The sequence below is a fragment of the Panthera uncia genome, chromosome E3, assembly GCF_023721935.1.
Source record: "Panthera uncia isolate 11264 chromosome E3, Puncia_PCG_1.0, whole genome shotgun sequence".
Lineage (NCBI taxonomy): Eukaryota > Metazoa > Chordata > Mammalia > Carnivora > Felidae > Panthera > Panthera uncia.
The window spans coordinates 9,632,205-9,658,536 of record NC_064815.1 but is presented as its reverse complement, the minus strand read 5'-3'; the positions used below and the strand labels follow the sequence as shown (position 1 = coordinate 9,658,536).

Sequence of the window (26,332 nt, the reverse complement as noted above, 5' to 3'; positions counted from 1 at the left end):
GGATTCCCAGTCATACCCTCACGTCCACCACTCCCCGCGCACGAAATGAACCAGAGTTCAAGGGTGGCCACAGGGAAAGGGAGGGGCTCTTTCCACCCTGCCTTGCGGACTGGGCGGTGCAGCCTCTCCTCTGTGGGGGTAAAAACCAGGGGCACGCGCTGCGCTCAGCTGGGACGAGGGCGCAGGAACAAGAGCCGGATCTTGAAGCTGTGCACCTGAGCGGCTTTGATGGGCGCGGCAAGCTGAGCACCCCTCCCCTTTGGCCCCGCGCAGGCGGCCGGCTCCTAAAAAGCCAAGCCCCTTAGCGCCCCGGTGACCTTTTCACCGCCTGCAAAGTACAGTTTGTGCAAAACTCGGATGCTGGACGAAGCACTGGTATAGGTTACACCCTAAATGATGGGATATACCTTTCGTGGGGCTTTTAATGATTAAAAAAAAGATCATGTTACGGATTGTTTTGGCCAGATACTTTTCAGCATCCATCAACGGTCCTTCCACTGGTAAATAAAGAAGATCAAACTACATTTCTTTTAAGATGAAAAGTTTATTTTGCCTTCTGCCTAGAAGCAAAACTAGTGAAAATTAAAGTATAAAAATAAATACAATTTACATTAATGGGCATTCCACTCAAAGTAAAAGTAACAAAAATAATGTATATAAATTAAAAATCCATCAAAAGCACAAAACGATGTCTGGCACTTTTATGAGGAAAAGCTGTGAACATTAAAATATGTGTAAAACACACAGGCTTTTATCTTTAAAAAAAACAACACTCAAGTTTGTCAACCTTAATCTAAAGCTAGTTTTAACTTTCTCCAAAACAAACTATTTTTTTTTTAGCTAATTTGCATTAGTGTACACAAAATTTGGAAATATCTGTCTTTCTGGAAAGACCCACAATGATATGAGTAAGCTGTATCCTGAGTTTTCAGAATGATAAAGCACAATTTATCATATTAAGATATTTTGCTATACTTTATAAAGAATATATCAGTAACTCAGACATTTTTGACCGCCTTCTGATTTCCTGGCTCACTCACTCAACAAATGATACATCTCAATAAAGAAAATCAAGTTTACACCCTGGGTAGGTTATTACGGTCTACAGCTGGATGTAATAGCCAACTTTTAAATAGGGCCGAAAACTGGAGAAAACAATCTTTATCTCCACCTTCTTCAAAGGATATTAAGAATACATACAGTCTGCATTTTCAAAATACCGGTATCATTTTAAAATTCAAGTTAGAAAGAGTAAATGTACACAGTCCCGATTTTATGTGAGAAGCACAAAGCCCTTTTTGGAAATGGTATGATAAATTAACAGTGGCATTCACTTTCATCAAATCATGTTCCCTTGGTAACATTTTTTGGTTTATATTTTAAATGAATATGTCAGTGATGAAAACCTTAAACGACAGTGCCTCCTCAGTAATGCGTAACTTCAGCTTGACAATATTCCTGTTCCATCTGCAAATCTGAACTTGTTGTTATATAGCCCTTTAGTCTCTCCTAAATCAAGCAAGCTACAAAGAGCAGACCATGAAGAAAGACAAGACGCAGACACCAAGAAAACAGAAGCGCATGCAGCGTTACTCTATTTTACAGAAATGGATGCACTGATTCACCCCTAGGTGCTACTACATTCCAGAAGATTGTGCTATCTCCCCTAATTTTTTACCCTCCATAGAAAGATTTTATGATTTAGGAGAAGTGTTTCCAAGAGTACTGGGGTAACATACATTAAACCTAACATATCTGCACAAGACAACTAGCTGTTAAGAGGAATGTACTTTTGATCAAAGCAGTGGCCCCCAACCACTTCTATGGTAAATTTGGGGGGGACCACAATCAGCAGGCGAGTGTTTTCTCCTATGTGGTTATCCCGTAAATCCAAGAATATGAAGACTGAGAGATTAATCAGTTTTTAAAGTTACATAAACCAGGAGAAAAACATCCTTCTGCAGTAATTTCCCCTCAAATACAACAGTATCTAACTTATCAAATTTAGCAATCAGTATGCAGAGATGAATGAAATTTATATTTGAGAACTTAATTTGTAATTTATCACACTTTTTTGACATTTTATAGAAATAAATCCAAATGCCCTTTAAGTTTACAAAAACGTTCTCTGCAGACATCTGGCTACAGAAAACAAACTTAGGTTTGTACAGGTTAAGCAAAGAGATGGTCAATTACTAAATACTAATGTGCCTTCACCCAAACCTAACATTAAGAGGAAAATGACGGTGTAGGGAAGGAATTAACCAGACTGATCAAGTTGCCCAGATAATTGCTCAGCCCTTTGATGTCACTTTGCCTGTGTAAACAGTCCAGGCTTAAATAAAAAGTCCTGGGCAGGGAAAACCGTATGCATGAAACCTCCCATCCACCCCTTGGTTATCCTAACGAATGTTGTCTTCTTAAATTGTCGCAACATTTGGCCGCTTTCTTTGGGTTTTTCCTGCATATGCTCCTAAAAATAGAGCAAAACTAATATTATTTCTCAATGTCAGTTTTTTATAATATCGTTTAATGAGTGTTTACTATATAATGCCAAGCACTGAGCTAGGCAATGTACATTATTATATTTAATCCTTACATAACATAATCCCAAGGTAGAAACTTACTATTTTAATAATAATACAGCCTAGACATGGGAGAGGAAGTCACTTGCCTAAGTAACAGATACTCTGAGAACCCAGTTACACCTGATTTGCTGTTTGACCCAATAACCACTGTGCCATACTGCTTCCGACTCTGCTTTAATTAGTGGTTTCTGAATTTCACTATAAACTCCTGAGTCAAGCACCAGACATCAAATGAGCCAAACAGGTCTTAAAACATACGATCAGTGATTGCAATTGAGTTTGTAAGAACTATAAACTTTAAGTGCTCTGCAGCAAGCTGTAAGCCCTTGGCATTCTACTCCAATCTTAGAGTATGAAAGTCTGTCATCACAAAAAAAACTAGCTTTCTATCAATTGCTTAATAAACATTCATTCTCCATGCGGATCAAACTAAAGCATAAGTTTCAAGTTTGTTTGTAACACAATCCAAGCCACTAAGAATCTAAGCAGGAAAGAAAAATCTTTTCAACTGCAACTATGGGTCCCTGGGTTGAGATTCATACTTAGAATCTTAATCAGTCATACCGTAATTTTTCAATTACATACAATGATAAAATCGTTAGTCTTTTTCAATTGTCTAGGCACTCAGGTATAAATAAATCTTTAGAAAAATAGGAAAGAAATTTTGTACTTTTTTGGATACATAGTAATTGTACATGTTCATTTAAGAGTTAAGTTCATTTGTATTTATAATTATGTTGCAATGCAATTAAACCACAATAGTTCTAACCATTGAACTTGAGGACATGACTAACTGCACTACTCCGTTCCTAATGTGACTTCCTATTCATCCTTCATACTGTTGAGTATTACTTGGCTCTTTTTCTTACAAATTCACAAGGGACAAACAGTGGAGATGAAATGCATGAGACAAGAACATGGAGAGTAGTCACTGTGGTAATAAATAATATCACGCAAAACAGTACTAACTCCTCGATCAATTGCCAGCTGGCCAGAATTTATCACAATATGTGACTCTAATATGGGAAAAAATTGAAAATGTCTTGAAATCCCACATAACTTCACAAGCAGCAGATCTGGTGTTTGCTTGGAGTTCTCCTAGTTACCTTTCAAACCAGGTGATTCTAACCACCTCTGGAGGAAGCAGAATCCTCAACTACATAACCCCCTTTAAAACACCTCCATTGACTGTCACTCACAGTGGCTTCCAAAAGATGACCTTTTACATTATCCTCTACAAGTGCAACATTATAAATTAAATTCACTACATACATGCAAAAAGTCAGCAATCATTTCAAAGCTATGTTCAGTATCTTGTTCCCTCTTTGAACTTATGTGAACAAATGGCAATAACAAAAAAATGTCTTATGTTGTTCATTCCCTCCTAATTTGGAGGAAATCAGTTAGTAATAAAAGCTCTAAATATGCCTAATTGTATATTAATGGGAAGATTAGAATTGATTAAATAACTCATTGCCTAGTAATTAATTGTATATTAATGGGAAGATTAAAATGATTAACTCATTGCCTAGTGATTAATTTTTGGTTTCTTTTAAATGTTTAGAAAGAAGTGTAGTTAAAGCAAAGCATTTTGAAAGTATGTTTAATGGATCACATAATTTTTGGTGAGCTTATCAAAGTATCTTAACAAAGACACCTACCAAATATTAAAACATTAGCTTAAAAGTTTGGCATGAGTTTCATATTAAATTTGTCTTCTTGCCACCATAAACAGAATTTAAAATCCACAAAATAACAGAAACAAAACTTACCCCCTCCCGCCTGGCATATTCACATGTGATCTTGTGGCCAGAGGGAGAAATTTTTCATCACTTTATGTGCAGATACAAATATTCCTGGGTGATACACTTCCCCAAAGCTCAATAAACATGCACAGATTTAGGCATCAGATTATTATACTTTACTCATTTATAAAAAGGTTTTCTCAATTAGGCACATACAATTCTACAGATTTTTCAGATTAAAAAAATGTATAGCGTTTCCACGGGATTATTACAGAAGCCAAGATTGGACGCACAGTTTTACCAAGGTCTCCTGACCGCCACAAAATACTAACACGGTGGTCATTAGCAGGAATGACTGTGAATATGCCCAAATTATGGTGGCAAGGAAAGACAAGACATTGCACTCGTATGGCCTGCATCGTGGGGCAGCTCGTGCACGTCCTTCTATTGAATGGGCTTGAAGAACTCATTTGCTACACACCTGAAACAGGCGCTCTGTTAGGCACTCTGCTCTGTGAAGACTTCTGTCTATTTTGCACAACCCCCTTCACTGATGTCTTAGGGGTTCTAATTGAATATAAAAGAATTAATAAGTCACTCGCATCAAGATCTAAATGTTCAACATTCAAAGAAAGCAACCATACTGCAACAGTTCAAAGTGCAAATATGCTTGGAAAGAACTTAAGTCTCACGAACGCGCACAGCAAGGAAGCTACGCTTTCCTTCATCGGGAGACTAGAACCAAGGCTTATACTTTGTTGGAAGGATCACTTTGGTGATGCTGAACTTACTATATGGATGCTTACAATACTTAATGAGCAAAATGGTATGAAATGAAAAGTAAAAGCATGCCAACATAAGATGGTAATTAAGATATAATACACAACAGTACACCAAAGGATTATCTTGGAGCACAAAACTTAAAAGATCTTCGCAATGCTATAAAACAAATCACACTTGTAAAATAGATATCCTTTATGTAAAGATACTAAATTATTTTTCCCTCTCAAAGCTCATCTTGCTTTAGATGTTTTTAAATACCCAGGGGTGGCATTCTTACCCTTGTCTACTAAGTAGCCTATGAACTGGTGCATTCTGTCCTTGGTTTGGCTGAAGGACTCTGTTAACAAAGTAAGTAAAAAATTAATTCAGAAGAGACTGACATAAATTCAGTTATCCACCCCCGCCCCCGCATTTTTTAAATAGGTGAAAGATGATTAACAGTGAGGTGACACTGGTCATCTATGCAGATATACCAATGTAATACCACGGAGCAAATCACAATGACTGAAGCATATTAATAGGGTACTTATATTTTTTTCACCAAGAGCCCAAATCTTAGGTTTTTGTCTGTATGTCTCAAGTGTTTAATTCTTGTATGTTAGATAGTTTATTTATATGCTTCACAAAAACCAACTTTTCCTTTCAAACATCCAAGAGAAGTAACATCACTCTTGTAAAAGTAGAAAACAGGTCTGAAATACTAAGCTAGATTTCTAAGGTTTTTAAGTAATTATCCTAAATAAGTCCTAGACTGTGAGCTGAACTCAGGACATCGGGGGCTCAAATTTCTACCCAAGACAGCATGTCCTATAGAAAGCTCCTGAGACATGTGGTCTGTCATATAGTCAGCTACATGACCTAGTGTTAATATGGATCTTGGGCATTCTTCAGTCCTCCAATCAGCTGGGAGTGTTCTGCTGATGTCAAGTTAGAAATAACTCAACAAACAGCAAGCTTGGCATTTACAAAGAAAATCTTTTTTTTTAAATAAATAAATAGCTTCTCATGGAGATGAAGTAATTTTTCTCACCTTGTTTCAGAAAGATTTTGTTTAACCAGAAATTTCTTATTTGGCATTCCCATTTCAGCAGCTCTAACACAACATAAAAATAAGGACACACAATGTATTTAGAAAGGGAGAGAAAACCCTTACAGATGTGATACATGATGACAGAAACAAATCATTTACAAGTTTTGTACTACTCAGCTGTACTAAGCACACCAGAGACTACTTTCCAGAAAGAAGCAGCTTGCAACGATAGCCACTTTGCATTAGGTTTCCCTCCGGTGAAGTCTTTCGCATATTAGAAAAAGACTACAGGGTTGCCTGGGTGGCTCAGTCAGTTGAGCATCCGACTTGGGCTCAGGTCACGATCTCACAATTTGTGAGTTCAAGACCCGCATCAGGCTCACTGCTGTCAGCATGAAGCCTGCTTGGGATCCTGCTTCAGATCCTCTGTCCCCCTCTCTCTCTGCCCCTCCTCTGCTGGCACTATCTCAAAAATAAATATTAAAAAAAAAAAAGAATATATCCAAAAGAAGTAAAATTGACAGTGAATATAAAGATTAACTATTTTTAAGGCTGAATGGCTATCGATTACACAAGTTGAACACTGTCAAATTTAGTAGTTTATATGTTTTACCTAAAGATGAAATCAGATTTTATCACCTGAGTAATAAAACTATTTATATAAAAAGAGATTTCTGAGCTCAGCTGTCAAAACGTGAACTGTTCTTTTTTTCTAATTTGAATACACAAAGAGACCAATAGATGACTAAAATTAATTGGTTTGGTAATAACTGGATTAATGTGATGTGACAGGAAGTACACTTACTTCATGTACTTCTTCCTATCGAGAGACTTCTGTGTTGCAGCTGACAGGGCCACTCGTGGGCTTTTCATTCTGTCCTTTAAAATACAAAACAAAAAGCTTTAATGGTACCAGTAATACCACTAAAATAATATAAGATGATCTCAAACTGCACAGAAAATCTTCTCCTACTAGCATTCTGAATTTTAGTCTGTCTTTAGAACTGACAGTCCAATTTGTTAATAATTACAATGATTTTTCCCAATGAAGTAATAAACTTGGCTTTTCTTTTGGCTACCACATGAAGACCAATGACTCAAACCACACTCCTCCGACACCCTGATATATTTCAAATAACTCTGGTTTCCAAAAAAGGCAAAATCTACATGATAGTTTCAAGGAAATTCAATGCGGAGCCAGTGATAGTTTTTTATAAGCCATCCAAACAACAGTCAAAGCTTCAACTCCAAAATCCAATCACAAAACAATATGCAATTCTTTTAAATCTGTCATCAGAGTTGCATGTTGCTGGTAATCCTGGGGATTATCTGTGCTTAAGAATTGCAGGGAAGCTTGCTGAAGTCAAAATAGGGAATGAGGGGCACCTGAGTGGCTCAGTCAGTTAGGTTAAGTGTTAGACTCTGGATTTCGGCTCAGGTCACGATATCATGGTTCGTGGAATTGAGGCCTGCGTAGGGCTCTGCACTGACAGCCCAGAGCCTACTTGGGATTCTCTCTCTCTCCTTCTCTCTCTGCCCCTCCCCACTCTCTTTCTCTCAAAATAAACTTAAAAAAAAAAAAAAAAGAGAGAGAGAGAATGAGATTTAGTATCAGTTACCCCAAACCCAGAAGAACCTCATTGTGAAATAAGAAATATATTGGTCTCTGCCCCTAGTTCCTGCTAATATTTGATCTTTGACACCTGTTCCTAACACAGAGCTCCCAAAACCCTTGCAAATCTGAGAGTGAAAGAGTAGAAACATTTTTTTTTTTTAAATAAGTTTACTTATTTATTTTGGGAGAGAAAGAGGAGAAAGAAAGAGTCCCAAGGAGGCTACACTCTGTCAGTGCAGAGCCCAATGCAGGGCTCAATCCCATGAACCTTGAGATCAAGGCCAGAGCTGAAATCAACAGTCAGACAGTCAGTTAACTGACTGAGCCACCCAGGTGCCCTGGTAGAAGCATCTTTTGTTCTAATATTTGGTTTTTTACCTCAGTTCCTGACACACAGCTCCAATCCCTTGTCATTTTCTGGGTGACAGGAGGATCTTTTGTTCTAATGGAACAACTTTTTGGGGGGCCCCCAGGTGCAGACTATTCATCAGAAAGACCAAGCCTGAGTAGAAGCTTGGAACATTCAGCCTTAGCTTCTTATCTTGCAGAGACAAAAGAAGGGCTGGAGATTGAGTTAATCACTGATCATGCCTGTATGAGAAAGCCTCCATAAAAACACCTAAAATACGGAGTTCAGAGAGCTTCCAGGCAGTGAACACATCCATGTGCCAGGAAGATGTCCTCTATGCAGACAGAAGCTCATGCCCTCAAGACCCTTCCAGTCCTTGCCCTATCTATCTCTTCATCTGGTGGTTCATCTATATCCTTAATTATGCCCTTTATTATATAATAAACCAGTAAATTCCCTGAGTATTGTAGGCCACTCTAGAAAATTATCAAACCCAAAGACAGGGTTGTAGGAACCCTGTTTCAAAGCTGGTCGGTCAGAAGTATAAGTGACAACCTGAGACTTTGGATGGGGGAATCTTAACTGCCTCCTTACCTTGTAGTATCTAACTCTTAACTCCAAGTAGAGAGAATCAGAATTGAATTGTAGGACACCCTGCTGGAGTGGGGGAAAACCTCACACATTTGGTATCAGAAGTGTCTTGCGAGCATAGAAGAAATAGAGTTTTTCTTTTTCACTCATTCATTAAAAAATCAGATAACATACCATTTGCCTGAGCATTTTCTCTTTGCGAACTTCTCGGTCATGATGGAGAATAGACATTCTCTCAGCTGCATCCATTACAAAGAATATGTCATGAATACCATACAGGGCAGCTCGCAACTAGGTTCAAAAGAAGAAAATATTGTGCCCATTTAAAAAGATGAGATTAGAATTTAGTAATATTCTATGCACTTTCACTTAGAGAAAAAGGTTAAAGTTTTAATGGAAACCTATTTTCAGTGGTGAAATGAAGGGAGAGATATAAATGTCCGTTCCCTAAAAACCTACAGGATGTGGGCATTTACCTGAGCTAACACTCTTTCCTGAAGAGAAGCATCTTGTGCTGAGACAACTCCTCTCTTTAATGGTGCCTCTGACTGAAAGCTTCTTATGAATTCCATAGTGTCCTGGAAGAAGAAATGCTCCTTCAAAAACCACTCTTCTAGAAAGATTGATGATCACTGGAATTTTCTTTTGATTTTTTTCTCAGCCAATTCAAAATCAGTGAGAACATAAAACTATTACTTATCAGAAGGCAAACAGCACTCTCTAAAGCAAGACAAAAATACCCAAACTACTTCATTTAAATATTTAAAAAAATTATCAGACTGAGATTAATCAGATTTCTGTAACTGCCTCTATTGCAGTGACTAAAAAAATGTTGGATCTGCCTAAGTTCTGAACGAATTGGTCAACTCCAGCTAGTGACTAGCTATCACTGAACTGGGAGACTGAGACAGAAGTGAAATACAAACAATGGACAAGCTTCTTACTTTTACGGTTTGGCGAAGTTGTTTTAGCTTATCTGTCTGCATAAGCCTACGAGTTAGAAATCCTTTTGCCACTGCAGTTACTTTGTTAAATTTTGTTTGTACTTCTGGACTGAAAACCTGGAAGAAATAAGACAGATACAATTATTTGAGGATCTGAGCATTATACTCAAGATGTTTTCCCAATCTATTACAATAAGCTAAATTCTTCTACATATGTGTGCTCTGTGTAGTTTCATCTCTGACAAAAGCTAAGCTATTTGATGTATGGCAAAAATATCTGTCCCCATTTGTACAACCTAAGATAATGTACCTCTTTAAAAAATATAGCTAGACAGACGGATACACAAATATCATGAAGTATGCCCACCTGAGACCATTTAGTTTTGGCCCTTCCAAAAGCCCTTGTTACTGAGAGTTTGGTGAAGCCACTAGTTGATGATCCCCAGAGGTAGAAGGGTGCTTCATTTGCAGAACCAAAGCTATGCTGTAGGGCAGAGTTCGTGAAACCTGGAAAAATAAATATACATAGAGTATTATACTTGATATTATATAATCAGAATATGCAGAATGTCCAAATAAACACTTATGACTCACTAAGAACAACCGCCCCTGAAACTAATCCATGTGCAGACTTAAAATATTTATGGACTTTAAGCTTATGCACCAGATGGAGCTTCTCAACACAAACAGCATCTCTGGATAATTGAAGATGTGAAGATATGCTCTTGCTGGGTCTGAAGAATTAGATGTAATTCAAGATCACTCAGGAGATGGCAAACTGTGTTTTCAGTTAAAGCACATCACCTGCTGCATGAATAAACAAAGCCTGGGCTCTGAGTCAAATTTCCTGGTATTTTCCTCACTGAGGTGGCTTTTCTCATGAACACCTGCTCACTAGTCTTTGATCTGCCATCATTTCATTTTTCACTAGTTACTGGTAAATAGAATTACTTGAAGACCTACAGTTTAGGGGCACCTGGGTGCCTCAGTCAGTTAAGTGTCTGACTTTGGCTCAAGTCACGATTTCATGGTTCAAGAGTTTGAGCCCCACATCAGGCTCTCTGCTGTCAGCACAAAGCTGGCGTCAGCTACTCTGTCTCCTCTGTCTGCCCCTCCCCTGCTTGCATATGCGTGCATTCTCTCTCTCAAAAATGAACATTAAAAAAAAAAAAAGAACAGAGCTATAGCCTTAAAGTGTGCCAAATAAAATACCTTGCTGTGGGATAACTTTCCCAAATGGAAGAGAATTTTAAAAACATTTACCAGAACTATTTGAATTTGAAGTATGGAGTGAGTCCACTTGAGACAGCATTGTTTCCAGCAAACCAGAGTCACTCACTTTTCTCCATTCTAAGTCCACTGCACTGTGAATGCCCAATTCAGAGGCTTCAGCTGCCTTCTTCTCTTTTAACATTTTCTCCTGTTCTTCTATTTCCTGTAGATTAACCATGTATTATAACCTGCTATATCTTTTAATTATATCCCAAAATACCACCATTTTAGGCTTAGCTAAAAGTAATGGGGAATTATCAGCAAATGATTAATTTCAAGTTTTCCTACCTCAAGTGAAATCTTAAAACAAGTATTCTTCCCCTTCAATACACTCATGCAGAATGCATATTTCAGCATCTATGTATAAAATACCTTTGAAAAATATTAAACGTTTTGAGTCAAGGAATCAGAAGTCTCCTTTTGATAAATTATGCATTTATTTTTAGATAAGCTAAATATCAAACCTCACAATTCGGCAATATCCATGTATCAAAATCAATCACCCCCTTAGATTAAGATATACAGGGGAAAAAACTACAAGTATCCTGTACATAACGTGTGACCAAAACTCACACATATCCTGGGCTAACTTCCACTTACCATCCCCATGTCCTTACATTTTAATTCCTCACCTTTTGCAATCTTTCCTGTTCCCTTTCCTGCTCAGCTATGAGTAGTGATAACTGCTGGGCATGCTGTTCTTCTAGTCTCTTCCGCATTTCTTCAAAAGCTAACATCTTGCTTTTTAATATCTCCTCGCCTTCTGAAAAGAAACACATACCCTCAAATTTAGAAAATTTACTAATATCTGATACACAATTTAAATTATGCTTCTGACCAAAGAGCATTCCGACATCTGACATGACACAATCAAGGCACAGCCAGGTCCCCACTGTGAACCACATCCTCGGCCCCTCCCCTCACTGCATGCTACCAAATAAAGGCCTGTGTGTCACCACCATCCACGCTCAACAGATCGCATCACGATCTGAACTGATGGAGCCAAGACCATGTGTTCAGTCTGGATTCTCCTCACTCAAATTAACCTCAAGATGTGATTCTCAGCTGTTTATTCTTCTGACTCTTGTTCTTCCCCAGGATCTCTGGTATTGTGGCTTGTAGTTCTGTTTTGTTTTGGTTTTTTAAATAAATGTTCCTTTGATAGTGCAAAGCTTCTCAGCTTCAGGTTCCAAAACACATCGGAAATTAAAATTACATATATCACAATTACTAACTAAAAAATGTATTAAATCATTACAACTATACAACTTACTGAATAGAAAGGGGTAAGCCACTCTGAAATGTTGAAATACCAAGTATTACACAGACATAGCACATATTCATGGATCCATCACGATTCAACAAAATTCAAAGAATTATTCTTTCCGAATATACAGTCAATGATTTTCACTGAAGATAAGCATACTGTCTATCTTCTATGGTACCCCCATAATTTGTTCCTAAATACATTGTATTCATTTACAACAGTTTGCATTTGTTCATGTGCAATTTTTCATAGGCAAAAGGGACTAGAAAAGCAGGGCTAGAATTACAACTTTTAGCAAAAAAGGAAAAAGCTCCTTAGCCCAACCACACAACCAACAGCGAGAGATCATTCAGCTCTACCTTAAGAATTTCATCAATGAGCACTGTCCGGGGGCTCATCTGACAGCAAGCCGGCTACCTCCATGACTGGCCTCGCTCCTATTAAAGCACTGCCAGAACTGCCCCATGGTTGGCTTTGTGGGTGTCTGCTACTCATGGGGACAGCCTCCAGCCATGCTGTACTGTCCGTCTGGATTATCCAGGTTGGCTCCCCAGGTATCGACTGATGTTTATTTATTAAAGTTCTTATAAAGTTACACAGGCCTTAAAACTCTATTTGTCCTATAAACCCTGTCATAGTGTGCAACTTTACAGAATGTGAGGTTTTTTTAGGAAGATATTTATCACATTAGAACTGAAAATGTTTATGTCCAAGAACTTCATTTACTTGACTCAGATCTTCTGTATCAGTAATGAAGAATGATGAACCATGGCAACAAAATAAGGATTAATGAAGAAGGCATGTTTTAACAAGTTGCTGTTAATATAACACTAGATGAGAAAGAAATTTGAAATATTTTTTATCAATAAAGATGCCATTCTTGAAACGCTACTCACAGAGACTTATTTGTGATTTTTCTCTAATAATTTGATGTTCAGGTGTTCCCTGAAGGACCAATTACATGAGGAGCTCATTACAAATGAAAGGACTGATGGAAATATTAGAAACCACAGTCCAAAAGGAAAATATCATAGTAATACACTAGATTAAAACTGTGAGTGATGTTTCATGCAAGAACTTTTTCCTCCAGTCATTAACAATATTCTCTGTGATACAAAGTGAACTGTGAAAGATTCACATTTTAAATAAGAAAATCCTTGAAGAGGGGTGCCTGCGTGGCTCAGTCCATTAAGCTTCTGACTCTTGATTTCAGCTCAGGTCATGATCTCAGTCATGGGATCGAGCCCTGTGTCAGCCAGAGCTGGGTATGGAGGCTGCTTAAGATTCTCTCTCCCTCCTCTGACCCTCCCCTGCTTGTGTGCTTGCTTGCTCTCTCTCTCTCTCTCTCAAAAAAAGAAAATCCTTTAAGAAAGCCTATCAAATGGCAATAAACTATAGCTAATGATATGTTCTCTGACAAGAGAAATGAAATTAAATATCCCGATGAACAAATGAAGACAATTATTGTTTTTCAAAATGTCAATTAAAAGTATTAAATACAGGGGCCATCTGCTGGGAGGGTATCAAACACTTCAGAGTTTCCTTACCTTTGGAACTACTTTCTAACATTTTATTCTTGTTGATGTAGACAGATCCCTTAGGGTATCTTTTTTCTGGCAAATGTTGCCTTTCCTGTTCAGTTATTCCGGTTGTTAAGACAAAAGGGCAGTTTTCTTTTTGCAAACTATCAATATCTAAATCAAGTCTGCGTTTCACTTTCTCAAAACTGTTATCCAAAAATTGTTCATTTCCACAGGACACTGTAGGGGTGTCCATCTGCTGTCTGGTATTCTGGTTTTGCATCAGTAAAGGAGATGGGTTTTTTACATCATAAGACTTATTCAGTTCCATCTGTAAATTGCAGTTTTTCTCTAACACATTGGCTGACTTGAGTGCACTCATGGGTCCAAAGTTTTGACTCACTACACACTGACCGGTGGCATATGGCTCATGCGATCTTGGCATCGCAGTACACGTACTATCCATTTTGTGTGGTCCTCTCCCATCACATGTTAAGTGACCTTCCATGACATCAAGTCCATGAATAACCTTATTTTCTAGGTGATTTCCTGAAGACTGACATACCTGATTTGATTTACCTAAAACCACTTCCTGTATGGCTTCAGATGTATTTTTGGTGACATAAACCTTGCTTGAACAAACTCCTAAATCAACTGGTAACTTTGGCACAGTTTCAGGTATTTGTGTTTTTTCCTCAGTATCTTGAACAACTAAGTCTATCGTCTGTTCTTTTCCTTTAGGACTTAACTCACAGGCGTTTATTGGGTTATTTATAAGTATATGACATGCTGATGATGGTCTAGAATGCCTTCGATGCATTTTAGGACTCAGGCTTGGCTCTGGAGTAGGTAATTTGGCATATGAACCAGTAAGACTTTTGATAACATTATTTTCGGTAACAAAAGTGGGAATGACTTTAAAATCAGAATCAGGATCTAAAATAGTGTGATGGCCAGTTCGTACAGGTATGTCCACTTTAGAAAAGCTACCTAAAACTGATGTATTCATGCTGCTTGCTTGAGCGGAAGCACCTTGGAGAAGAACATTTGATTTATTAAGGCTTGGTTTGTCAGGAATAACTGAACCACAGTGTTTGCCAGTCAACTGTGCCTTTTCCTTTCCATAGTCAGTCACTTTACCAGCATCATTCTCTTTATCTGAATGACTCTCGTTAACACTCCTCTTTGCACTACTTCTCAGACTGCGTCTAGACTGTTCTCTTTCTATATATTCCTTTGACTTTTTCATCAGGTTCTGAAGACTCATTATGTAGGGATCTGGAGTAACTTGCGAAAGTGATGGATCCGGTTCTTCATGTGTTGGCAAGAGACCATCAGACGTAAGAGTCTCCTGTGGGGTTGCTGAGGGGGTTTTTACAGAAGCTTCGTTCTCCGCAGGGCTAATATCTGAAATATCACACTGCTTCAGAGAATTAAATTCTTCTGAGTCCCTAGCTAAGTCTATCCCATTAAATTTAAATCGGTCCTCATTATTCAGTGGCAAAATTCCAGTTATCTTTTCAGACTTTCCTGAAGTAGAGTGTTCAGTAGGGCTTGGCAAGATATTTGGAAACATAGCAGGGACATTCAGGTTTCTCTCTTCTGAATTAGAGTAAACTGTTTCAGTCTCCCATGGATCAAAATCACCAGCATTAGGTGCTTTTCTAACCTGAAAAAGGAAATTTAAAAATTAATATTCCCTTACTATACAAAAAAAGCCTTTGATTTGTTTTCTAAAATAAAATTGAAATAGAAAATTCAGAGTTCTAATATTTGAAAACACAAACAAACAAAAACTAAGATAACCTTTTTCTATTGTGTCCTATATCACAGGGAGCACAAATTACTATAAAAAATATCCATTGGTCATTCTGGCCTGTTTATTTAAAGATTAAAAGAAAAAAAAGGAGATTATCTAATCTGATACAATATGTATGTATGTGTATGGGTATACACGTATATTCATATATCCATGTGCAATTTAATCTTGGAATAGAAGGAGTCTCATTAACTTTCTTTTGGTTTACATGTTATTAATGTCACCAGTTGTTCCTCCTATGAAAGCTGTCATCGAAGCATACCAAGGTATGAGTTAAAATAGCAAATAAATTTCTTACATAGATGACTCCTTCTTTAACAAAGACTAACATATTTTGTAGTAACTAAAACTAAACATTGTAACCAAAATCCTTCTATATGATGAGGCAAATTTGTAGTAAATGAAAGTTCAGCCATGTAGCTTAAGTTACTTAGAAATAAAATTTTCAACTTAAAATCCAAATCATCAAAGCAAACTTCAATTTGATTAACCGATGGCCATTTTTAAACAGCAACCTGTTAATGAGTTTTGCAACAAGCAAAAGTAAAAAAAATTCTGAATTAAGGGGCACCTGGGTGGCTCAGTCAGTTAAGTGTCCAACTTGAGCTCAGGTCATGATCTTGCAGTTTGTGAGTTCAAGCCCCACATCGGGCTCTCTGGTGTCAGATGGGAGCCTTGCTTTGGATCCTCTACCTTCCCCCGCCCCTCCCCTGCTCACACGCACTCTCTCTCTCTCTCTCAAAAATAAATAAACATTTAAAATTTTTTTCCAGGGGCACCTGGGTGGCTCAGTTGGTTAAGTGTCTGACTTCAGCTCAGGTCATGATCTCATGGTTCGTGGGTTTGAGCCCTGGGTTGGGCTCTGTGCTGACAGAGCCTGCAGCCTGTTTCAGATTCTGTCTCTGGCTCTCACTGCCCCTCCCCCACTTGTGCTCTGTCTCCAAAATAAATAAACATTAAAAAAAAAAAAAAATCCAAATTAAGAGAACAATTGATACACAAGAGATCCAACAGAAAAAATTAAAATTACACTTTCTATCTAAATCATTTGACTTTGCAAAAGAATAAAAAGTGAACTAGGGGGTGCCTGGGTGGCTTGTCGGTTAAGTGCCCGACTCTGGATTTCAGCTCAGGTCATAATCTCACAATTTGTGAGTTTGAACCCTGCATCAGGTTCTGCACTGAAAGTGCAAAGCCTGCTTGGGATTCTCTATCTCTGTCCCTCTCTCTCTATCCCTTCCCCATGCACACAGCTCACCACCCCCCCAAAATAAATAAATAAACGTTAAAAAAAAGAATAAAAAGTGAACTAGGATGGTTTTTAAAGATTATACAAGTATATGTTAAGCTGACAGAAATTATCATATTATCAATACAGACTCCAGAATCCTGAATATTAAAAGATTTTTAGGGGTGCCTGGGTGGCTCAGTCGGTTAAGTGTCCGACTTCGGCTTAGGTCGTGATCTCATGGTCCGTGAGTTCGAGCCCCGCATCAGGCTCTGTGCTGACACCTCAGAGCCTGGAGCCTGCTTTGGATTCTGTGTTTCCCTCTCTCTCTGACTCTCCCCCGTTTATGCTCTGTCTCTGTCTCAAAAATAAATAAACATTAAAAAAAAAATTTTTTTTTAAGATTTTTAGGTCGTTGTGTATGTGTTTTTTCCCTAGACCATATGGCACTCCTGTTTTACCTTACAAATCCCAAGACATATAATGGTTTCCAGGTACTATGCAATAACAGTACAACAAAGTATACTTAGTCACAACCTCAGGATCAAAATAAAACAAAAGTGATACATACTCACCAAACCCAGGAACATATTCATAGGTTTAAGTAAAATAAAATGTTTTCTTAAAATACCTCACGTTTCACATTTGTGTATACAGCAACTGTGATTTTGTACACTACTAAAATGAGCCTTGAACTTAATATGGACAGTAATTATAATCTGCAAATTAAATTATTACCCACGGAGAAATGAAGGTAGCAGTTGGTGGGAAATAGTCTCAGGTTCATTATACATGTGTCATCTAGTATGAATTATACAGACTGCAAACCCTTAAGATTATGAAGAAAATTTTAAATGTAGCCTGCAGAACAGTGCTATGTATGGTAGACATAATTTGTTCAACATAATTCATTTGGGTTTTTTTTAGTACGATCCAGACCTTAAATTGTTTATACAAATTTAAATTCAGCTAAATAAAAATAATTGCAAACGGTATGAATGTATTGTTTAAATGGTTTCTATTTGGATCTAAGATGAATGTAGACAATTCTACTTATCTAATCTAAATTGCATTTGTGTATTTAAGAGGGTAATTTTCACCAAAAAAAATTGGGGGCAGTTATTTACTTTAGCAGAGAATGAGAATAAGGTCATTGAGTCAATAGTCTGATTAGTTCAGAGGTAAACCACAATGGTCGATTCTATCATTTTGTCACTGAGAATTCCATGTTTTTAGAGTCATAAGACACAGACAATAAGCAATTATATTCAGGGTAGGGCTCCATTGTCTAAGTACCCTCTGATTCAAGTACTAGGCATCACTAACAAGCAAGTGAGTGTTCTTTGGAGTAACTGAAATGGAATATTACAAACTACAAAGCTTCTCAAACATTATAGTGAAATATATTGGTAACTAACTAGTAAGTGCAAACATATTTCTGAAAAATTATCATCAATGCTTACCTCATGATTTCTTAATTATAATTTTTAAAAGCCTACATTACACACCTGAACATTTTCAAGAATCTCCTGGACACGAGCCAGTAAATCTTTCTTCTTATTTACATGCTTTCTTGTTTCTACATCAAGTGCTTTCTGCTTTTCTTGTTGCATTTCCTTCCTTCTCTCAATGGTAAGCTGCAAAACATCATAAATACATAATTATTTCTCATAAATATAAAAATATCATAAAATCAGAAAGCTCTGAATCAGAATGATTAAAACATGGAACAGATAAAACCACAGGGAAAGGTATCTGAGCAGTAGTGAGGGGTAATGAGGAGGATGGGGCATGGGAGATCTTTCTGTGGGTACAATAATGTTCTGTGTAGGTGTGAGTTACACAGACGTACGCCATATATGAAAACTCATGGAACATTAGAACTTGAGATCTGTGCATTCTACTGCATGTAAATTATTCTCAACTGAATAAAAAAGTTAAAAAGAAAAAAACCTGTTCACTTACCCAATGCTCTAAAATGAGAAATAAAATAAGCCCTTTTGGGGGCTCCTGGGTAACTCAGTTAAAGGTCTGACTCTTGATTTTGGCTCAGGTCATGATCTCACAATTCATGAGATTGAGCCCCACGTCGGGCTCTGTGATGACAGTGCAGAGCCTGCTTGGGATTCTCTCTCTCTCTCCTCTCTCTCACTCTCTCAAAATAAATAAATCAACTTAAAAAAAAAAAAACCACAATAAGCAAATGGTATTTTTGAACTCTGACTGGACCCAGATTAGGAAAAAAAATAGTATAACAGACATTTTGAACACAAATGGAGAAATCTAAATATGAATAGAATATTAGATGCTATTAAAATTATTACTAATCTTCTTAGGATGTGATGATGGTATTGGGGATTTTATGTAGGAGGATATCTTATTTTTAGAATATTTATACCAAAACATTTAAGAGAAAATTGTTATACAGCTTCAATTTTCAAATGGCTCTGCAAAAAAAAAAAAAAAAAAAAAAAAAAAAAAGCATGTATGTGTATATACACATCTACATATATATAAAATCACAAACACCATAAAGCAAAGATGGCACAAGTGTTAAAAATTATTAAATCTAGATGGCATACATGTGGGGAGTCACTGCACTACCCTTTCTATTTTTCTGTATGTTTGAAAATGTCATTACAAAAAGTTGGCAGAAAATATTGATCTTTTACCTCCTGTTATATAAAAAAAAAAATTTCATGCAACTTCTTTCAATTATATTAATTTTCTGGTTTGAAATAAAGTCACACACATTTTAAAAACATTCAATCAGTATGAAAGAGTTTACAATGAAAAGTGTGTCTTCCTTCTCATCCTGTATTCCTTTATCATTCCTAAGAAAAAGAATCTTATATAAAAACCCAAATAGTTGACATATATTGAGTACCTCCTATGATCCAAGTAGTGTTCTAAGCATTTTACATGTATTAGATCATTTAATTCTCCAAAGAGTCCTATTAAAGTAGACACTATTTTTATTCTCATTTCAAAAATAAAGAAAATGCGGGTGGCCTGAGTGGTTCAGTCAGTTAAGAATCTGACTCTTGATTTAGGCTCAGGTCATGATCTCATGGTTTGTGAGTTCAAGTCCTATATGGGGCTCCGCACTAACATTGCAGAGCGTGCTTGGGATTATCTCTCTCTTCTGCTCTCTCTGCCCTCCCATGCTCATGCTCTCTCTTTCAAAATAACTAAATAAACAGGGAAGGGGAGGGCAGAGAGAGAGGGAGAGAGGGAGGGGGAGAGGGAGGGAGAGACGGGGAGAGAGGGGGAGAGAGACAGAGAGAAAGAGAGCAAGGGAGCGAGAGAGAGAGAGGGAGAAAGAAAGAAAAAAGGAAAGAAGTACAAGAAAAGAAAATGGACCTGCAAGTTCACACAGCAGGTAGGTGGCAGAGCAGTGATTTAAACCAAGGACAGCAGGCTCCAGAGCCAGGCTTGTAAGCACTATTTTACCCTGCTCCAGAGAGCACGATGTGTGCAGTGATTTACAATAGACTGTGGAGATCCTTCCATGCCTGCACATGTGGGTCTATTGTACTCATTTCAATGGCATGTATGAGATTTCTATAAAATGGACCACAGTCTTTAAACTAGTCCACTACTGGACATTTACGTTGTTTGTTAATCTTTTGATATTTCAAACAATGCTACCATAACCTGTATGTATTTCTTCGGGCACAAAGAGCAGTATAAGTGTAAGATATTCCCAAAAATGGAATTGCTAAATCAAAGGTTACATATACTTTCAAATTCTGATAAACACTACCAAAATGATCTCCAAAAAATAAAATCAGCTGATTCTCTCAGAAAAAATGTAGGATAAGTGCTTTTTCCCCACAACCTAAGGAACGGTAGGTCTTAGCAGATTTTTGCCAATCTAGTAGATGAAAAAACGCTAACTCTTTTATATTTAATTATGAATACGAAGCATTTTTTCAATGTTTATAACCCTTTTTTTGCTTTTCTGTAAACTTACCTTAGTGACTCACTATAGAAAAAAAGATTATTTAAAAATCATAGAATGTTTACCAGTGGAGAAAGCACAGCCACTCCATGGAAGCGGATAAGTGAGATGCTTTCAGATGGGACAGGTAGAAAGCTCTCCGTGGACAATGATGCCTGCTGGACTCTGGCAAGACTATTCTCACAGAACTTCTCATACTCCTCCATCTTCCCACAATTACACTGTCAGAGAGAAAAATGTCACTTGCAATGTGCTGAGAAAAACAGATCTTCATGATTTGGCAAATTTTATAGAGCACTTAAATATTTCTAGCATTCACAATTCCTAGAACTGGCCCCCAGAATTTTTTTTTTCACTGATGAACAGCGAATTCTTAAGTAGAGGTAAGCACCTCAAGATCCTACCCAGTGAAGCCTTGCTTCCTATATTAAATATTTCCAAGCATATGTATATACATCAATCTTTAAATATGATTTGTTTAGAAAAGTACTAAGAACTCACCAGGGAAAAATTCTTAAAGGAACAAAAGTTCTACACCACTTTACTCACTTCAGATTATAAACTAGAATATTGTATTTTCCTTAGCAGGACTTATCTACACAAGAAAAACTAAATCATACAAAGGTAAAAATGCCAAAAGAAAAAAAAAAGACAAAAAGGCTATTTACATAAAAGAGGATATTTACCTTTTAAAATTCTTCTGTTATCATGAAGTTCAAAGTCTATTAGTACTTTCACATCTTGAAAATATATCTGGTCTCCACAGTCACCAGACAAATCAGTCACAGGTGGAAACCAGAGTATCTACTGGCTCTCTTAATAATACCATCTTATTGTTGAAAATTCTAAGCACCACCAAACTACTTAAAACAATCTGCCCAGTAATTTCACAACTTCTGGAAAAGTGTGATGATGGCTATGAAAATGCAAGGTAATCAGGAAGCATTAGCCAGCATGTTCATTCATTTAGCTAATGTTAAATATTTGATTGCCTGTTTCCATAGCTTTATGTCTGGCATCGTTTCCTTTAAATAAGAGAAAATGAAGAGAGACATCAGACTCATAACCAGCAAGGGTATGAACTGTGAAAACAGAAAAATACAATAATGTTCCCTTAGGTGTTCATTTTAAAACAATTAACCAAAAAAGGCGGGGGGTGGAAAATTTAATTGATGATATGGGATACGCAGCAATGAAATAAGATAGAATATGATACTGTCTTAAGCATTAAGGTACTTAAAAATGTAGTACACTAAAAAGTCAGGGACACATTATAGCATAATTAGAAATGAAGAAAAAGCATATTATGATTTGATTATGAAAAATAAGATATATTGCTAATTTTGACCAACTGGTAGTCTTCTTATTAATAAAACTTCTTCCTACCATCCCATCAATTCTAATTATTTCTATATTCAACTTATGAAAAGTGTGAGTTTAATTTCAAAGAAAATTATACTGGAGTGTGAATGAGATTATTTTTCAAGCTTGTATTCATAAAACAAGCAAAAGTAAAAAAACAAAACAACAACAACAACAAAACCACAACACCTTTCTGCATGACATACCAAGGCCTCATTTTTTAGTCTGGATTTCAACCCCCATTATGTTATCTTAACAACCAAAGTATGCAGAAGCTAAAATGTAAGAGAAATTCAAACAACTCCATTTCTACTAAAATACTTAAAAATATTTTTTAACACAACCCACGCATTCAGCATTATAGGGCATGTAAATAGATGACTATACAATTATAAGAAATATTTACTTTCTATGTATACACAAGCAAAGTATGAAATTCTATTTTAAAGTTCTGGGAAATGTAAAGAATGAATAAAATGTTTTTATGGCAAGTTTTATTTTTCTTTCAACAACCTCATACAGATATGCCAATTGCTTTGGAAAGTTAAATTCAAATCTCTTAAACAGCACACATTTGTCATGCATATTGCAGATGTACCGTGTTAGATTTTTTATTACAGCATAACTAGGGCATATGATAGGGCTTTTAATACCCAAATACAAGTGCTAAATATGGTTGATTATGGAAATTACCAAACGATCCTAGAGCATGAAAGAATTTTTCCTATCCTTCAGCCTCAATGTGAATTTCCCTGACCTCAAAGAGGCCATCCCTGATTATCCCATCTAAATTAATCCTGCGTTTACTCACTATCACATTACCCTGCTATTTCCCAATTTTCATAGCACTTACCACTATCTGAAATTATCTTGTTTATCTCCTTGGGTTTTGTCTGTCTTCCTCCACCAAAATGTAAGCTCCATAAGCACAGGTACCTTTTCAGTCTTGCTCACCACTGAATCCCCATTACATAGAACAGTGTCAGCACACAGTAGGCACTTGATAAAAGTAATGAATAAATGAATTAGGGTAATTGGCTCAAACAATAACGCAAACCAGGAGAGAAGAAAAAAAGGAGAGAGTGGACTAGATAAAAAAAGAAGCTAGCGAGGAAGAATGGAATTTAAAGACTGGTAGTTTCATGGATGATCCTATTCTCCAAAGAAACTGGTACCCCTCAACTGCAAAGGCAATCATTTAAAAAATGAGCATTGTATCCTATATGATTAGCAAGAAGGCACTTCATTTCTCACACAATTACCTGTCAGCAAAGTTTTTTTTTTTTGAACAGAGCCTTGACTACAATGCCACTCCAACCACAAATCTACCGACCCACAGTTTACCAGCAGGCATTACCAGTCCACTTGAATTAACAATTTTCAGCTGCATCAAGTTCAGACATGCCTTGTCTTCTCCATTTATACCATGACCCTTCTCCAAATGAGTCTCTTTGCAAACCCCATAGACCGGTGCTCCTCACCAGTGTTCTACCAGCAATGTCACTAAAGGGGATAGTGCAAGTAACAGAACAGATCTTGCTGTGTTTTCGGAAGCTAGCTGCTCGTTTACCCCCTAGTCCTCCCAAAGACCAACTTTTTGTATAGGCAATAAAGAGGAAAGTTTCTTATTCAGGGACACATTAGCTGTGTGTTCTTGGCAATTTACTTACCATCTCTATGCCTCAATTTCCTCATCTGTAATGCCGGGATAATCAGAGTATCAATAATTCAATGAACTAAAACGTGTGTGGCAATTAGCATAATGCAGGACACGCTGAAAGGACCAGTATAGGGGACTGCTTTTATTATTAAGAGGATGATGATTATGATGGTTTTTGTCACTAGGTTATGAATATCGGGAGGGTAGCGACGGTGCTTTGTTCCTCGTAGGATTCACATGTAACTTTAAAACACAGAAAGGGGGACAACACCGTCCTCATTTCGTTGTTTCCAGACCCCTGTCCATCAAATCAATCTCTGGGAGCCTGTCACTTGCCTAAATTGGGGGTTAGGGAACCGGGATTATAACCCTGCAGAATAGGAATCACCTAGCAGTATCAGGGGCAATCAAGAGAAGTTGCTTTATTAGCCTCAAGCTTATTCCCCGGGGTCGCAAAGGCAGAGTAAACAGTACTCCTAGGGCCTTTGGTTGTGGTAACCGGCTTTCAGAATGTCCAGTGCACACCCTGAGGACGCTCCCTCGCCAGTGTCTTGGGAGAAGAAAAACGGTCCAGTTTTATCAACGTGAGGCGATTTCTGGCTCTGTCTCGAGTTTATTTGCTAGGGACCCTCTGCCTTGACCCCAGCGCCCCACGCCCACCTCCCCCAGCTCCTTTGATGGGGCTCCATCCCGAGGGCCCAGGCAGCACCAGCATCCGAGCATCACCTCCGCGCCGAGTGTCGCTGGTCCCCGGGCACCTGTCTCCTCACACTCGGCGCTTTTCTAGAGACTCGAAGCTCAGGGGTCCACCACCTGCATGCGGGTTTGGCACAGAGTTCACCCTCAGCTCTCAGGGCGCCAATTCCGCCTCCCCCGGTGACCTAAAAGCCGGGACCCGCTGAGGATCTAGTTCCCTCCTTAAGCACACACCTGATCTCCCACGGCCTCGTCAGCTTTTTTTTTCCCCCTCGCCACGGGCCTTGTCAGGAAGCAAACGGCTCAATTGGTACTGACAGAGCGCAGCTCGGTCCGCCGCCGCCTTCTCCTTCTCCTCCCCGCCATATTACTGGTCTCAGGCGGCAACGCGGGATCCTGGCAACCGCCACTGCCGCCGCCACCGCCCGGACTCCACCTCTTTGGGCCGGCACTTCCGGGGGCTGCTTCCGGGGCCGTTGGAACGGTTGGGCCGGCAAAAAACTACAATCCCCAAGGTGCATTGCGCTCCGCGGTACGCGCCCTGTCCTAGTGATGGAAGGCGTAGTACTTGCGGGCGGCGCAGTGCACGCTGGGAAACGTAGTCTTCACTGCAAGCTAGGGCCTGTAAAATTTTAATGTATTACTATAAGAACGCCCCTCAGGTCTGAACCCCCTGAAGTGTTCCTTGTAATTGCTACTTTTTACTTATCTGTAAAGAGATAACCTCTTTATTTGTGGTCGTTGGAAAACATACAACACTTACCAAATTTTTTTTCCCGTAAATAAAAAATTGCTGAATCCCAGATATCAACTCTAAGCCTCAAGACATCCCTACACTTTTGCAAATCAGTGGGAAAACACGTCCAAGAACAAAAAGTAACAGGTTCAAGATGGCCCAAAAAGCCCTGAATGTTTTACCAAAATCTTCTATCTAAACATATTACCAGCTTTCCCCAAAATATGAGGTAGTTAGTTGCCCCTTTCCATTTCTTAACTCTGTTTTACCTTCTGCCTTTCTTGCTGAAAATTCTTCCCGTGCCTATTTTTGCACATGTAAAATGAATTTTAAGAGTGTCTATCACACACACACACACACACACACACACACACCGCCTATCACAAGGGTAGTTGTGAAGAACAAATGAGATCTATTTCTTACGCAGTGCCTGGTACAAAAGTCTCACTATTAGCCCTCAGTAGAAGAAGTAAGATCAGGAGGAGGAGGAGTGGAAGGGCCACAGGATTAAAACTGGGATGGCTTGATGTCAGTCTTGACTGTCATTAATTGCGCAATTCATTTCACCGCTCCTGGCCTCGATTTCCTTATCTCTAAAATGGAAGAATCATTAAAATCCCCTCCACCTTTATAATTCGATTGTGCGTCTTCTGCTATGCTCTTTCATTCCCTCAGAATCTGAAAAATCCTTCTAAAGTCGATTGAATTCAATCTCTTGAGATAATACTTATCGACGAAGATTTATTGTGAGAATAAATGAGATAATGCATAAGACAAACGTTTGCTGGCACAGAACCTGAAACATGGTAAGCGCTCTACAAATATGAGCTGTACTCCCTAAGCACTATTATCCACCCCCGCCCGTCCCCCAACGAGAATGTAAACCCCAGGAGAGCAGAGACCCTGTTGGTCCTGTTCACTCTTGTATCCTGAGCGCCTGGACTGTTGTTTGCACATCCTGAATTGAATAAATAAATAGTCTAAGTGTCCTGCCCCTGCAAGGCTCCCTGGGCAGTTTCCTCAAGGGCAGAATGAAGAGTCACTAAGATCCCTTCCAGCTGTACAACCATGAGACCGCTTTTGTATCCCACCCGCTTCTGGAGTCTGAAAACCTTGGTTGAGGTCTCAACCCCAGAATAATCCAAAGCTATTTTGGAACGTGA

General features: G+C 38.2%; 1 protein-coding gene across 6 annotated transcripts; it reads right to left on the bottom strand.

Moving 5' to 3' along the window:
• Positions 1–524: 524 nt before the first annotated feature.
• On the bottom strand, positions 525–24,990 carry CCP110 (centriolar coiled-coil protein 110). Of its 6 annotated transcripts, none has more exons than XM_049638346.1 (16): positions 24,668–24,990; positions 22,931–23,076; positions 20,781–20,936; positions 18,260–18,388; positions 13,732–15,373; positions 11,550–11,677; positions 10,909–11,080; positions 10,013–10,152; positions 9,646–9,762; positions 9,178–9,279; positions 8,876–8,992; positions 6,952–7,025; positions 6,147–6,209; positions 5,394–5,453; positions 4,815–4,900; positions 525–2,473 (listed from the first exon to the last, which is right to left on the bottom strand). In XM_049638346.1, exons 3-16 carry the CDS (start codon positions 20,919–20,921, stop codon positions 2,421–2,423), a joined length of 3,024 nt encoding a protein of 1,007 aa, XP_049494303.1. In that variant the 5' UTR covers positions 20,922–20,936; positions 22,931–23,076; positions 24,668–24,990; the 3' UTR covers positions 525–2,420. The 6 variants fall into 6 exon arrangements, with proteins under 6 accessions (XP_049494303.1, XP_049494301.1, XP_049494305.1 ...); XM_049638344.1 differs by having other exon boundaries at positions 11,550–11,680; positions 24,668–24,988; XM_049638348.1 differs by lacking the exon at positions 6,147–6,209 and having other exon boundaries at positions 11,550–11,680; positions 24,668–24,989.
• Between the last annotated feature and the right edge of the window lie 1,342 nt (positions 24,991–26,332).